Source organism: Lolium rigidum, chromosome 4 (assembly GCF_022539505.1).
Source record: "Lolium rigidum isolate FL_2022 chromosome 4, APGP_CSIRO_Lrig_0.1, whole genome shotgun sequence".
NCBI lineage: Eukaryota > Viridiplantae > Streptophyta > Magnoliopsida > Poales > Poaceae > Lolium > Lolium rigidum.
This window is the reverse complement of record NC_061511.1, coordinates 165,124,946-165,139,092: the sequence shown is the minus strand read 5'-3', so window position 1 is coordinate 165,139,092 and position 14,147 is coordinate 165,124,946. Positions and strand designations below refer to the sequence as shown.

The following is a 14,147-nucleotide window of genomic DNA, read 5'->3' as shown; positions in this document are numbered from 1 at the left end:
CGGTGGCACCCGCGAGTGTCAGAGTGACATTTAAAAATCAGTGCGGAGTTCTGGTTAGGGATTGTCTCCCGATCACTATTAAAGAATGGAACAAGACGAAGAATGTGTCCGAAAGTGAGGTTGCCGATAGGTACAAAGACAAACTTTTTGACGACCTCATGACACATTTCACTTTGCCAGATTTGGGATCGGAGTCTGAGATGGCCAAGCAGAGGGCGCTAGTGAAGAAATGGGCTCTTAAGAAGATGGGGGAACTTTTCCGGGCGTATAAGAACCGGTTATGGGCAGCTTATAAGGCCGAGAAGAAGCCTCCATTATTCGAAAACTATCTAGCGAAGCAGGAGCATAACTGGAAAGAATTTGTGAAGTACAAAGAATCAGAGGAGGTCGTGAACCCGTCAAAGAAAAACAAGAAGAATGCAAGCGAAAAGAAATATCACCATCATACGGGGCGAGGGGGCTACGAACTAGCCATGCCTAAGTGGGATGCACAAGAGGCTGAGATGAAGTTGAATGGGATCACTCCAGAACCAGAGCGAGAAGGATGGGACACTAGGGCTCGAAATTGGTTCCTTGGGCATGGCTGTGAGTATGACATGAAGACAGGGAACCTTGTTGAAAGTGGCAGCAAGGTTAGGGTACCCAGGGAAAAATGGATTGAAGTGACGGCTGATATTAAAGCGGGAAAACTGAAGTTTGCTCCCGATAGAGAGAAAGACTTGCTGACGCTTGTCCTCGGTAATCCTGAAAGGGGAGGACGAACAAGAGGCTTCGGCCCTAGTGTTCCGTGGGCGCTTGGGTTTCCGGATGACGCGGAGACTTATAGAAGCCGAGCGAGAGCAAGAAAAACGCGAGCTGGAGGTGCAGAATGACCGGATGGCTGAGTTCCAACGGCAACTAGACCAGCTGAAGCGGGAGATTCAGCAGCAGCAGTGGGAGATTAATGAACTTAAAGGACAGCGCGAGCCAGATAATACCGCCGACATATCTCAGCGACGAGACAACAGCGTGGCCGACTCGGAGGCCCCGCCTACACGGATGATAGATGGCGGTCCTGGCGACCCCGTGGATGGAATCAAGGAGCAAACACCTTGTGATCTCCATGAGGTGTTCAGGAACATGTCTCGTTAAGGTGGCGGTCGGCTATGTCTTACCCGCATTTGGACCTGAAGGTGAGCCGGCAACATGGCATGGCAATCAGATTCCAGCTGGCTATGCTCGTGTCGGGGTGGATTCAGTTGTACCGTCGTGTGAGACATTGGAGCTCGAAATCCCTGGAGGTGATGGGGGGTTACACTCAGAGAGGTGCTGGGAGAAATCATTCTCTGGGAAAAGAAGGACATCAGGCTGCCATGCATGGTAACCTCTACTAGTCGTCCCACCAGGTCACCATCACCTCCTCCAAATGATCGAGGGCCACCATCACCTCCTCCGACTGATCACATGTCGCCACCATCACCCCATGGGTACGACATCGACCACGACATCCGTAGTCCATCTCCATCTCCAGCGCCGCCGCCTGCGCCCACTAAGACTCGGAATGCACCCAATCGGAAGCGTTTCAGGAGTCCTGTCCGCAAGCTGTCGCCACTCCCAACAGTACCAAAGGTTCCTCGCCCCCGTCCCTACGATCGTACTGACGAGGAAAATGATGCCATTGTTAAGAAATACAATTATGATTTTTTTCATAAGGAGAAACCCAAGGCCCCAGCACCATACACAGAGAAGCAAAAGGCATATGCTCTTAGTTTTCTGAACACACCATCGCAATATGACTTACACGAGAGGAAGGATGACTATACACGCGCACTTGCGAAGGTAATTGAGGAGAAGAAGGATAGTGCTGGTAAGAAGAAGGATAGTGCTAGCACGGGCAAATCATCGCAAGAAGTGTAGCCGGGGAGAAATCAAGTTCAATAAGTGCACCCTCAAGGCCAAGCAAGCGACAAGCGAGTGCAAAAGGAAAGGAAGTTTCCCAGCTCGGAGCACAAGCCAAACAATCACTCCCACCACTCAAAGTGTTGCAAGTTCCCTTGGCGTACCAGGAACTTGGTCCTTTCGATATGGACGAAGCTGCGACGCTAGCGGCTCAAATTGGCATGACCGTGTTGACTTCCAAAACCCACCGGCGGGCAGCGGCCTTGTCAACACCGTAGAGCCGGGAAGAGCCTAGAGCTGCGGCTGGCTGAGACCCCTCCGAGCGACGGCCCGCAATGCTCTTCTGGTCACACGCGGCGATGCGAAGTGCAAGGGCGTGCCACCTGACCTATACCTGGTCGGAAGGTGATGAGGATGCCTCGCTTAGTTTCCCGCGGGCATACATATAAACGCTAAATACGAGCCTCGATCGGCTCTCGGGTTATCCCGTGAATCGGCTCAAAGAGCCGATCCACCCATGATTCGTACGGGGTGCACGAATACTTGGTGGTCCTCGCTTGATCAAGATAAAGCTAATTAGATCTACGACGATTTAGGGTTTTCACCGCATAATCGGATCATCCTACTCCGAGTTGGGCCTCGCGGCCACGCACGGTGCTCGTAAGCCGATCCTAAACAAGGCCTAAAAACCAACATGAAGTTGATCCTCGGAACATCCTGTTTAGGACTTGCGAACGCCACCCTACGTGCCACCGGATCCTCCCCCTTTGTAAGGCCTAACTATTGCGGATATTAAACTAATCCTTGTAGAACAAGGAGCAACCGTAACGGATCAGATCTACTAAATAATGATCAAGCGGGTGCCGCCCCACACCCGAGATAGGTGTGAGGGCGGCTAGATATGCAAGGGTTGCACTACGTAAGCATGCTCAAACGAAGAACAAAGCTAACCCTAACACATCTAATGATAACTACGTTGCTCGCCATCAAAAGCGCTTCGAGACGAGCAACGCATGAACAACGTGGCTTAGTGCTGCCTAGATCGCAAGATGCGATCTAGGCAAGCATGTCGCTACCCGATAGAAACCCTCGAGACGAAGGAGTTGGCGATGCGCCGAGATTGGTTTGTTTTGGGGTTGAACGTGAGTTGTTGTTTATTCCATAAACCCTAGGTACATATTTATAGTCCAGCGGACTTTCTAATGTGGGCGTGCACCAAACCGTGCACGAGTAAGATTCTACTTTCTAAACTAAGATGCGATCTAATATTTTACGTATACAAGGGCAATTAAACCCAACTTGGTATAACAGGCCGATTCACGTAATCCTCCATGTATACTTCCTTTAAGCCCATCTTGATTGCGGCCCACCTCCGACTCTGCTAAATTCTCGGTGATAACACATGCCCTCCTGGTTTTGGAATTGGTAATTCCAAAATCACTCGCTTTCCTTCGTCGGGTCATGTCGTGGCAGAACCGTCGCAGTATCCCTCATGATGATGCCTTGCCTTCTCAACTTCTCCGCGTGACCTGGCAGTTTTTTTTTTAGGCACCACTTCCTCGGAAACTGCTGTGGCATTGAATTTCCACTATATCCTCCTTCGATTTAACCGCTCTGAACAGTTCTCCTCCGTACCTCCTTCGCATCAGTACTCCAAAAGCCCTCCCAGCCACCATGTCTTCTTCCTCCTCCGCCCCATCGGATCTTGCCGAGCCAATCCTCCACGTCCCGTGAGCCGACGCCGGAGTACAACGCGGCGGCGGTCCACGCGGCCAACACCCGCCGCGCCATTGCGGCCGGGGAGGAGTCAGACCACGACTTCTCCATCTGGTCCGAGGACGACCAGTCCTTGACGGACGGGGAGAGCGACCTCCGCTTCCTCGCCGTTGGGGAAATGGCGGAGGAGAGTGACGACGACAGCTTCTCCTGCGACTTCACCTCTTCCGGGGAGGAGGAGGAGCAGGAAGAGGGGGAGGAGGACGACGACGAGAGCTCCTCCGACGAGCCGCCGGCCAAGAGGTTCTGCCCTTGGCCGGGCATCTAGCGACTTCGACAGCCGACGAGGACGACGCCGACGAAGAAGATGAAGACAACGAGGGCCCGGTCGGCGGCCATTGGAGCGACGACGAGCCCGCCGGGAGCAGCGCCGATAGTAGCGACGACGGCGACGACGAGGGCGATGATGGCCCATAGATAGGACCTCTAGAATAGGGCCGTAGTAGCAGATGGGGCAATGGATCCCCTAGTATTTCCCTTTTGAGAGCAATTAGCTCTTTATGTAAGAAATCTCATCTTAATCAATGAAGAACTTTTTCCCCAATTTTGATTTTGCCGATTCCTTCTGAGTTTAATTGAGCCGATTCTCTCTCCTACTGACCTTGCCGATTCGTCCCCTTTGCCAATGCGTAATGAGCCGATCGCACCGCATCGGTCCTTTGAAATTCACCCTTCTCTTCTTCAGCTGATGATTTTCTAAATCTGGTGGAAAATGCAGGATCTTCAGGAAAACCTTCGAACTTTTCCAACCAAACCCAATAATCCTTTTCAGCACCCATCATTGTGAAGAAGGTTGCCATGAAGGATCAGCCGATGGTATCCCCATCGGTTCTTTAAACGAGTATCCACTAGGCCTCGCTGCCCCCGAGCCTCACTCGAGGCGAGAATGTCGAAGAGAATGCGCCACAGCCGATCCTCTTTCTTCCTCCGACAGCCGATAATCTTCCGTTTCAGCTGAACTAGCCCCAAAGATTGGAAATCCTTGACAAAAAGGTTCAGGAACCCGGATCGGCTCGAAGCAGCTGGAGAAGTTTCCATTGTTTTACTCCCTCGAGGCAACAGAAGGCACCACCGTTGGTTTAGATCTGGTGGAGACTCGATAAACATTGCATAATTCCACTGAAGTCGATGGCTACGCATCGGCTGCTGGCTGCGCATCGGCTGCCTCTCAATTCTAAAGTCGATGTATTTGGCCGATTTTTCTTAATCGGCCCCCAATGTTTCATTGCACGTATGTTCTCACATGTTTTATCTGCACATGTTCATCTGATTATATGCCCCCCGAGCCGATACCTGCTGGATGACCGCAGATATCGGCTTGTATGGATAGCCAGGGCACCGCACTTGTACGTCGGCTCCGCAAAAATCCACGCCGACTCTCGTCCGCCGACGTGGTCACTCGCTCGTAGATCGGTGCTCGAACGCAAGCGGAACATGTGGTGAAAGTAATTTTGGCCGATTGCTGGAATCGGCCTCCATATTCATTGGAGAGCTGATCGAAGGTCCTGTAATGTCCCTTCATAAACTTTTTGGGGCCGATCACAAGGATCAGCCTCGCTCGGTTTGCTCATTGGTTTAATCTTGCTATTCGGTTAGGCTGGATAAAACCAACCCAACCTCTGACTTGATGCGCTTGCTATCGTCCACCTTGAGTGCACCGTAGAGTCGTGGAGCACTAAGCTCTGTCGGCAAGACGAGTACCATGTTTGTGCCAGTCGATGTCTCATCATCGGCTTTCCTCTGCTTGGGGCGCCACTCCATTTTCCGTGGACGACCCTCTTCATCCAGGGTTCGCTGAACCTTTGCAGCCAGATCAGGTCGTGCCTTCCTTAGCGTATGCAGGTATAACCTTTCGGCTTCCTCCGGGCCGCGCAATCGCTGAACCCTCGCGCTTTTGGGAACGGCTGAGTCCGTCGGGGCACCACCTTGGCCGGTGGTACTGTCTTCTTCTACTTCTCCCTCGTCTTCCGAATCCTCAAGATCCGCCCAACGAGGTGACTCAGCGCGTTTGCTTTGTGGCGGGAGAGGCCCTAGGCGCTCGAACACGGACACGTTGGCTGCCTCCTTCTTCTTCTTGTTGCATTCGGGCAATTGCCGATTGTGGGCAATCGGCTCATTCCCGAATCCCAGCAGTGTACCGAAGAAGGGGCAGTCCCGATGTCCGGCGTTGTCATCTTGCTCCCTTGATGTTTCCGTGGCACGGCGCTCGTGCTCCTCCTCATCGCGATCCTCGCCGACGATATCTTCTGGCTTCTCTAGCCGGACGATCTCCTCTATCATCATAATTGGACCGTCGGCGTTGGTCATACTCGACTCACATATTTGTTGAGGAGGTGATCGGAGAGGGGTCGCCGATATCTTATATTCTTCACCTCTCCCTCCGTGACATAGCTCTTGCCATCATGACGGAGCCGATCGCGTGGGGCGGCCTCCTTCGTATCCTTGCTATGAGAGCAGCTGCCCTCATCTCCATCTTTGCCGCAGTGGTTCCCGGGTCCTACCATGTTGATGCTGAACGAGGGACCTGGCCGGCAACCCTCGGGGTAGGTGACTTCCACCATGTTAACGGCGGGGAAGGGTTGGGTGTCGACCTTCATGGCGTACTCGGTTGAAAATTAGCCGCCCCTTCTCTATCGCCGCTTGGATGTGCCGACGCCACACCCGGCGATCGTTGGTGGCATGGGAAAGCGAGTTGTGGAATTTGCGAGTACGGCTTTCCGTTTAGCTCCTTCGCCGTGGGGAACTTGAGACCTTCGGGAATCGTCAACTCGTTTCTCCTTGAGCGGGAGGTCGAAGATTTGCTCGGTCTTGGTCACGTCGAAATCAAATCCCCGGGCGGCCCCGGTGGCTTTACCCATTTGCGGGACACGGGGTTCCTCCCCGAGTCCACTCAGCCACTCGCTATTTCTTGGTCTCCCGCAGGCACTTCATCTTCCTCTCGTATCGACCATGACTATCGCACGCTTGAATTTGTCTTGGTACAGGTCCGGGTGGCGCTGTTCATATGTCGATAGTTTCGAACCATGTGCGCCAGCGAGGGATAATCTGCTTGGGAGGCCATGTCCTTGAGCTGTGTTGCAAGGCCAGCTACTGCCAACTCGACTGCTTCCTTTTCAGTTATACGAACCGAATAACATCGGTTCCTAAGATTCCTGAAGCGCTGGATGTACTCTGTCACCGTTTCCCCGCGCTTCTGACGTAGTTGTGCTAGATCGGCAATGCCAGACTCGGAAGCTTCGAATGGTATTGCATATGGAACTGTTCTTCCAATTGCTTCCAAGACTCGGATGGAGTTTGCTGGCAAAGAGGTGTACCATCCAAAAGCCGATCCCGTGAGGGACCGTGAAAAGAGCCTCACGCGAAGCTGATCCGACACCGAAGCCGGTCCTAGTTGAGCCAAATATCGGCCGACGTGCTCGATGGAGCCGGAGCCATCCGATCCACCGAATTTGGAGAAGTCGGGGAGCCGATATTTAGGTGGCAGCGGGATCATCTCGTAATCGTCGGGGTACGGCTTGGAATAGCCGATCGCCCTTCTTTTCGGCACCATGCCGAACTGGTCTCTCGGCATGGTACCGATCCGATCCGCCGTGCTGGCCGTAGGAGTTGCACTCGAAGATTCGCCGGGTGGCGTACTTAGCCAGCCATTTTTGCTTTTCCAGCTCGAGCCAACCGCGGGAGCTGGGCTCGGGAGTTTCGTCGGTGTGGCGTACTTAGTCGGCCACGTCTCGCTTCTCAAGCTCGTCGCCGACGTTCCTCCCGTCTTCGCCGGAGTCCCCGATGTTGTGGCCTGGTTTGTGAGTGCCCCAGTCACCACAATCTGGCACATACGTGCACGCGTATCCTTGAGGGATCTCCTTAGGCGCCTCCATTAAGAACTGGTAGTCACTAGGGTCACCACCAATCTTGTAGACGAGGAATGCCGGTGTAGTCGGCACTTCAGCAGGTGCTGCCAACGCATATGGCAGCGGTGGACGGGACTGGAATGGCAACTCTCCTTGATGAGTCCCGAGAGCTGGTCCTGACGGCGAGTACTGGTGGCTCATGATCTCCTGGATTACGCGTAGAGCGACACGCTCCAACACGTTGACCAAGTTTTCGGAGTGGCGATGTAGCGAGTGAGCCACCAAGTAGTTGATCTCCTCGCCGCAGTCCCCGGTGCGTTCCTCCGACGGCGCGAGAGGTCTATCCCACCGAGAGCACCTTGCGGTGAGAATCCCTTCCATCCGATGCCATGGGAACGGGTTCTCCGAAAAGAGCCGATGAGGTCGGCTTCGAGGGTGGCCTTGATCTCGTTGTATTGCTTCTTGAGCTCGTCGGGCAGCTCCTCGTAGGTGACCGGCGTGCCGTCCGCCATCTCGGATGTAGATGGCGATGTGGTTGATGTAGACGATCGTCCCACCGGGCGTGCCGGAATGTGTTGACTGCCAAAACCCACCGGCGGGCGGTGGCCTTGTCAACACCGTAGAGCCGGGAAGAGCCTAGAGCTGCGGCTGGCCGAGACCCCTCCGAGCGACGGCCCGCAATGCTCTTCTCGGTCACACGCGGCGATGCGAAGTGCAAGGGCGTGCCACCCGACCTATACCCGGTCGTGAAGGTGATGAGGATGCCTCGCTTAGTTTCCTGCAGGGCATACATATAAACGTTAAATACGAGCCTCGATCGGCTCTCAGGTTATCCTGTGAATCGGCTCAAAGAGCCGATCCACCCATGATTCGTACGGGGTGCACGAATACTTGGTGGTCCTGCTTGATCAAGATAAAGCTAATTAGATCTACGACGATTTAGGGTTTTCACCGCATAATCGGATCATCCTACTCCAGGTTGGGCCTCGCGGCCACGCACGGTGCTCGTAAGCCGATCCTAAACAAGGCCTAAAAACCAACATGAAGTTGATCCTCGGAACATCCCGTTTAGGACTTGCGAACGCCACCCTACGTGCCACCGGATCCTCCCCCTTTGTAAGGCCTAACTATTGCGGATATTAAACTAATCCTTGTAGAACAAGGAGCAATCGTAACGGATCAGATCTACTAAATAATGATCAAGCGGGTGCCGCCCCCACACCTGAGATAGGTGTGAGGGCGGCTAGATATGCAAGGGTTGCACTACGTAAGCATGCTCAAACGAAGAACAAAGCTAACCCTAACACATCTAATGATAACTACGTTGCTCGCCATCAAAAGCGCTTCAGTACGAGCAACGCATGAACAACGTGGGGCTTGTGCTGCCTAGATCGCAAGATGCGATCTAGGCAGCATGTCGCTACCCGATAGAAACCCTCGAGACGAAGGAGTTGGCGATGCGCCGAGATTGGTTTGTTTTGGGGTTGAACGTGAGTTGTTGTTTATTCCATAAACCCTAGGTACATATTTATAGTCCAGCGGACTTTCTAATGTGGGCGTGCACCAAACCGTGCACGAGTAAGATTCTACTTTCTAAACTAAGATGCGATCTAATATTTTACGGATACAAGGGCAATTAAACCCAACTTGGTATAACAGGCCGATTCACGTAATCCTCCATGTATACTTCCTTTAAGCCCATCTTGATTGCGGCCCACCTCTGACTCGGTTAAATTCTGGTGATAACAGACCGTGGAGGACATGATGTTCTCCGATGCAGTACCTAGGGCTGATATAGCTCCTAAATTTGTCTACGGGGCTGACTTGGTCAGCAAAGAGAGGCTGCATAAACTGCCAACGCATATGCGGAATTTTCATCAGTGGTACCTTAATGCATGCAAGGAGAACACAAGTTTCATCGTGGCAGATATCCCAGGAGATTATTACTTCCGAAGGGAGTAGATCCATATGGAGATGAATGAACTCTAGCAGTTATTCAATTTAGACGCCCTCGACAAATCTCTAATGAGTTGACTGCTTGTAAGTTGTTAACTACATATAAGTTCATGTTCATTCAGTTGTTCCTGTTCATTGCATATACTCATTATATCATATGTGTTCTCTTATGCAGACTGAAGATGGTTGAATGCAGCCATAATAAGGTGTACAATGTTGGGTTTGTTGACCCTGATAAAGTACATCACAAAACCGTAAAGAATAATATCGAAGAAACGGTGGAAAACCTAACGAGGTTTATAGTGGAGCAAAGCTTCCGTGATTCAATACTCTTTCCTTACAACTACAGGTGAGAGTCTTACTGATCTATTGTGCACATTCAGTTTTTCTTACTCGATGTTAAGTCTAATTCATGACGTCTATATAAACATGTACAGTTTCCACTGGATTCTGCTAAACATTAAAGTTGATAAGGGAATTGTTGAAGTAAGCGACCCATTGAATAGAGGCCTAGACGGGTTCCGCGACTTGCAGGAGATTCTCCAGAGGTAATTTCAATCATTGTCGCGCTACATCTTTCGTGAGACATCAATTAATCATCCATTATATTAATTCTATCATTCTTTTGCCTGGCAGGGTTTGAACATCTTTCAAGGAGGTTATTACGGGTGATCACTTCGCAGAAAAGCTAACATTTACTATTGTACCATGCGCCCAGCAGCCACAGGGGACGAATCTATGTGGATACTATGTTTGCGAGTCCATTCGCATGTTCACCACTGAGCAGCACAACGAGAATAGATTCAACGTAAGCAATAACATTCACAAGTTTAATTTATTATCGTCAATACTTCGTTATCAAGATTGATACAATCATATTCATCTCATTTTCCTATATAGGTCGACCTCATGCGGGAGACCCTCCAACCACAGGAACACGTACTAGGAATTACGGAGAAACTGGCGGCATTTCTGTTGACAGAAGTAATAGACGACAAGGGCCGGTTTAGTCCAAAGAGGCGTCGGTAGTAGGGAGCTCCATGTATATGTATTAGTTCGAATAGACGACGGGCTTTTGTCCCCGTAGTCGTGAGCTCCATGTATATGTGTAAGGGGAATCTACGAATAGATCGACTTTTGCTTCCAATATTTGTTTGCTCGATCTATATATAATGAATGAAGTATGCAACTTTTATTTTGAAATAAAAAGATGAAATAAAACGGGGGCGGTGGCGGGGGGGGGGGGGGTGGTGCTGCCCTGAAACCCTAAACCAGCAGCGTTCTGCGCGCGCTACGTAGAGGTCCTTTTGTCGCGGGTGGTAATACGGACCGCGACAAAAGTGGCTGTCCCTTGCGCGCCCCCCTGCCACTTAGTGGACCTTTTGTCGCGGGTCGTAATTGACCCGCGACAAAAGGTGGACCTTTTGTCGCGTCTCCCTTGTCGCGGCTGGCCGCCCGCGACAAAAAGGTCTTACGACCCGCGACATTAGACCTGTTTTCCACTAGTGGAGGGTACAAAATCATCAGGATGTACCAAACTTCAAATCATCATTCAATGTATAATTTTTTGAGAAGCATTGTGAACACAAAGCATGAATATGTATCAGACACATCATAAACAAGTAGTACATGTAAGCAGAAAATACAGACTCCTAGACATGATCATTGCTAATACATATCGCACGGAGCATAACTAGCATAATAACAAGGTAGACATGGGAGCTGATTCAATATATGACCAAATATAGGTACATGTATAGTCTGTGCAATTTGGAAGCATGGTAACGAAAGAAGCATCAGGTTCTTTGTACCGGCATGAGACAATCTATGTAGAAGCATACAAAATTGAAATGCATAATATGACAATGTTCCCGCCAATATGTACCAACTTCATCATCAGCGGTGCATAATTATTGACATAGCTAGGAAGCTTGAATAAGTATCTCACACAACAAAACAAGAATTACATGGAAGCACAACATTTCTAATATTACCAAAAAATACTAATATTGAACAAAAACTATCTATATGATTTGGCTGGAAAATTTTGATTTCACATTTCCAAATGGTAGAGGACTACAATAGTCATTGACAGGTAAAAGAAGCCCACGAGTCGTTGAATCTGAAGCCTTATTGACGTCTTTGGAGAGGTCCGACGAAACCACTCTCATCGGCCTATGTTATAGTGTTTACCATATATATAGAATGTGCGAACTTGCATGAGGAGAATAAATGTTTTAATGTCTCATAATGGTGACAAAATCTACGCTGAATATTCCCATGCCAATTGCATTGTACTAGGTTATCCTTGATAAGAATTACAGCTTTGTGAAGTACCACATAATGTTTTTAATATGTTGAAATATGACAGATTAAAATACAAGTTCATCGAAAAATTTTACATGTATCAAGTGGATTATCGGATTACCCTATCTTAGTCCCCTTCATCGATCACCGTTTAACCGGAAACGGTACGAGACCATAGATACAAACTTCATAGTTAGTTGGAGAAAAATATCTTTAAAACCCATCTTTTTCATTATCCCCTCCAAGAAAGGGCATTCAACTCTGTCATAAGCCTTTCTCATATCGAGTGTTGGTGCCATGTGCACATCCCTTCCCTTTCTCTTCCGCACCATAAATTATGATATTTCATATGCTAAGATTGTATTGTCCGAAATTAGCTTAGGGCGTGTTCGGAACTTCCCCAGCTTCCCGAAATCCGCGAATCCTGCTTCTCCCGACCGACTCCAGCGTCTTGTGCGGATCAGAGAACGTTCGGCACAGCTTCTCGTTTTAGCTGGGCTGAAATCCATGTTTGTTGGGCCAGCCTGCTGGGGATGGGGAGATGTAGTCTAGAGCCCATGTTTGGGATGGCCTTTGGAGGCGTGCTCGAGTTCTTTTCGTGGAGGAGCGAGGAAGAAATAGAAAGGGCGAATCGTTTTTGACTTGGTGGTGGCAGATTGCATGTAATTTACGGCTGCTCCGCGATCTGCTGTTCCGAGAATCTCCGAAAGGGTCGCTCCGTGAATTACACTGCAAACTGTCTCAGCTTCACGGATCTAGCTCCACAGAGCTGGGGTGTTCGGCACTGCTCCGGGCTGGAGTTTGGAGAAGCTGGAAGCTGGGCTGTTTCCGAACACGCCCTTAGTCAGGACAAAGACGCTCTGATTTGTAGGAATGATTTCTCTAAGAATGATCTTCAGACAATTGACGATAGCATTGGAAATGAGCTTGTACAGAACACTACATATGCTAATATGGCGTGGATCCTTTAAATTATCGGGGTCTGAACCTTTGTGATAAGTTCAAGCGATTAACCATCCAATTAAAAACGAGTAAACCTCCAAAATGTCACCGCTGTCACACATGATATCCACGCAGTGCCTGCCATGGTCCAATCAGGAACCAAACCAGTGCACCTAGCCCACGGGTTGAAACAGGCCTGCCTTATCGTGGATCTACGCCTGTGCCATCCCGTCACGGATCCTTGTCCCATTCGGCCCATCCCTCGAAGAGCACCAGCATTGTACTCGTGGCTACCCCCTATATAGCGCCAAAACCAGACGTACATCCAGACTCACACACTTGCAGTAGCTAACTAGCTATACTAGGTGCTCGCTTGACCTAGCTACTGCCCGTGAGCAATGGCGTCCAAGGCGTCGGCTTCATGCAGCCTATTCCTTGCTCTTAACCTCCTCGTGTTTGCAGTGACCAGTGCCTGCCCTACCTGCGGCGGCTCGGGCAACAATGGTGGACACGGCAGCAGCGGCGGCGGGCATGGTGGTGGCGGCGGCGGAGGGTATGGAGGCGGGGGCGGTAGCGGCCATGGGGGAGGCGGTGGATATGGAGGTGGAAGCGGCGGGAGTGGTGGAGGGATCATCGGCGGCAGCCCCGGTGGTGGTATCATCGGCGGCAGCCCCGGTGGTGGAATCATCGGTGGCGGCTCTGGTGGTGGCATCATAGGCGGCCCTGTGGGTGGGATCATCGGCGGTGGGAGCGGAGGTGGTGGAAGTGGCGGCGGCGGCGGGTATGCAGGAGGCGGCGGCGGAGGCAGCGGTGGCGGGACGAGCGGATGGTACGGCAAGTGCCCAACGGACGCGCTGAAGCTGCACGTGTGCGCCAACGTGCTAGACCTGATCAAGGCGAAGGTGGGCGTGCCTCCGTTGAACGACCGGTGCTGCCCGCTGCTCAACGGGCTCGTCGACCTGGACGCCGCCCTCTGCCTATGCACCGCCATCAAGGCCGACGTGCTCGGCATCCACCTCAACCTCCCCATCCACCTCAGCCTCATCCTCAACTTCTGCGGCAAGGGCGTCCCGACCGGCTTCATGTGCCCTAACTGACAACCGTGACACGCATGATCGATCACTCCACATCCGCATCAAGAGGTCACCTCCATGCATGCATGGATGCGTTCAATAATCAACATTATTGTTGCTTCGATTTAGCTGTTTCTCTGAATTTGTTTCGTAACGTTTGAGTTTTGTAGCTTGTACTAGCTGCCCATTGCATTTTGGCGGGCGACGGAATTCCTGTTTGAACATGAAAGGCGCACGCCATCTAATGAATTTTAGTTTTTCTTGAGATGTTTGATAATTTGTGATTGCCCGAGGGCAGTCATCTGATATATGATCGAATTATTTACAACTGTCTTTGTTCTTGGCAACTCGGCAAGATCTTCATCCAAAA

The 14,147-nt window shown here is 50.9% G+C and overlaps 1 protein-coding gene across 1 annotated transcript; it reads left to right on the top strand.

The window, feature by feature from the left end:
- Positions 1–13,102: 13,102 nt before the first annotated feature.
- LOC124705429 (glycine-rich cell wall structural protein 1-like) lies at positions 13,103–13,801 on the top strand. The gene has a single exon (XM_047237154.1). It carries the CDS (start codon positions 13,103–13,105, stop codon positions 13,799–13,801), a length of 699 nt encoding a protein of 232 aa, XP_047093110.1.
- The last annotated feature ends 346 nt before the right edge of the window (positions 13,802–14,147 follow it).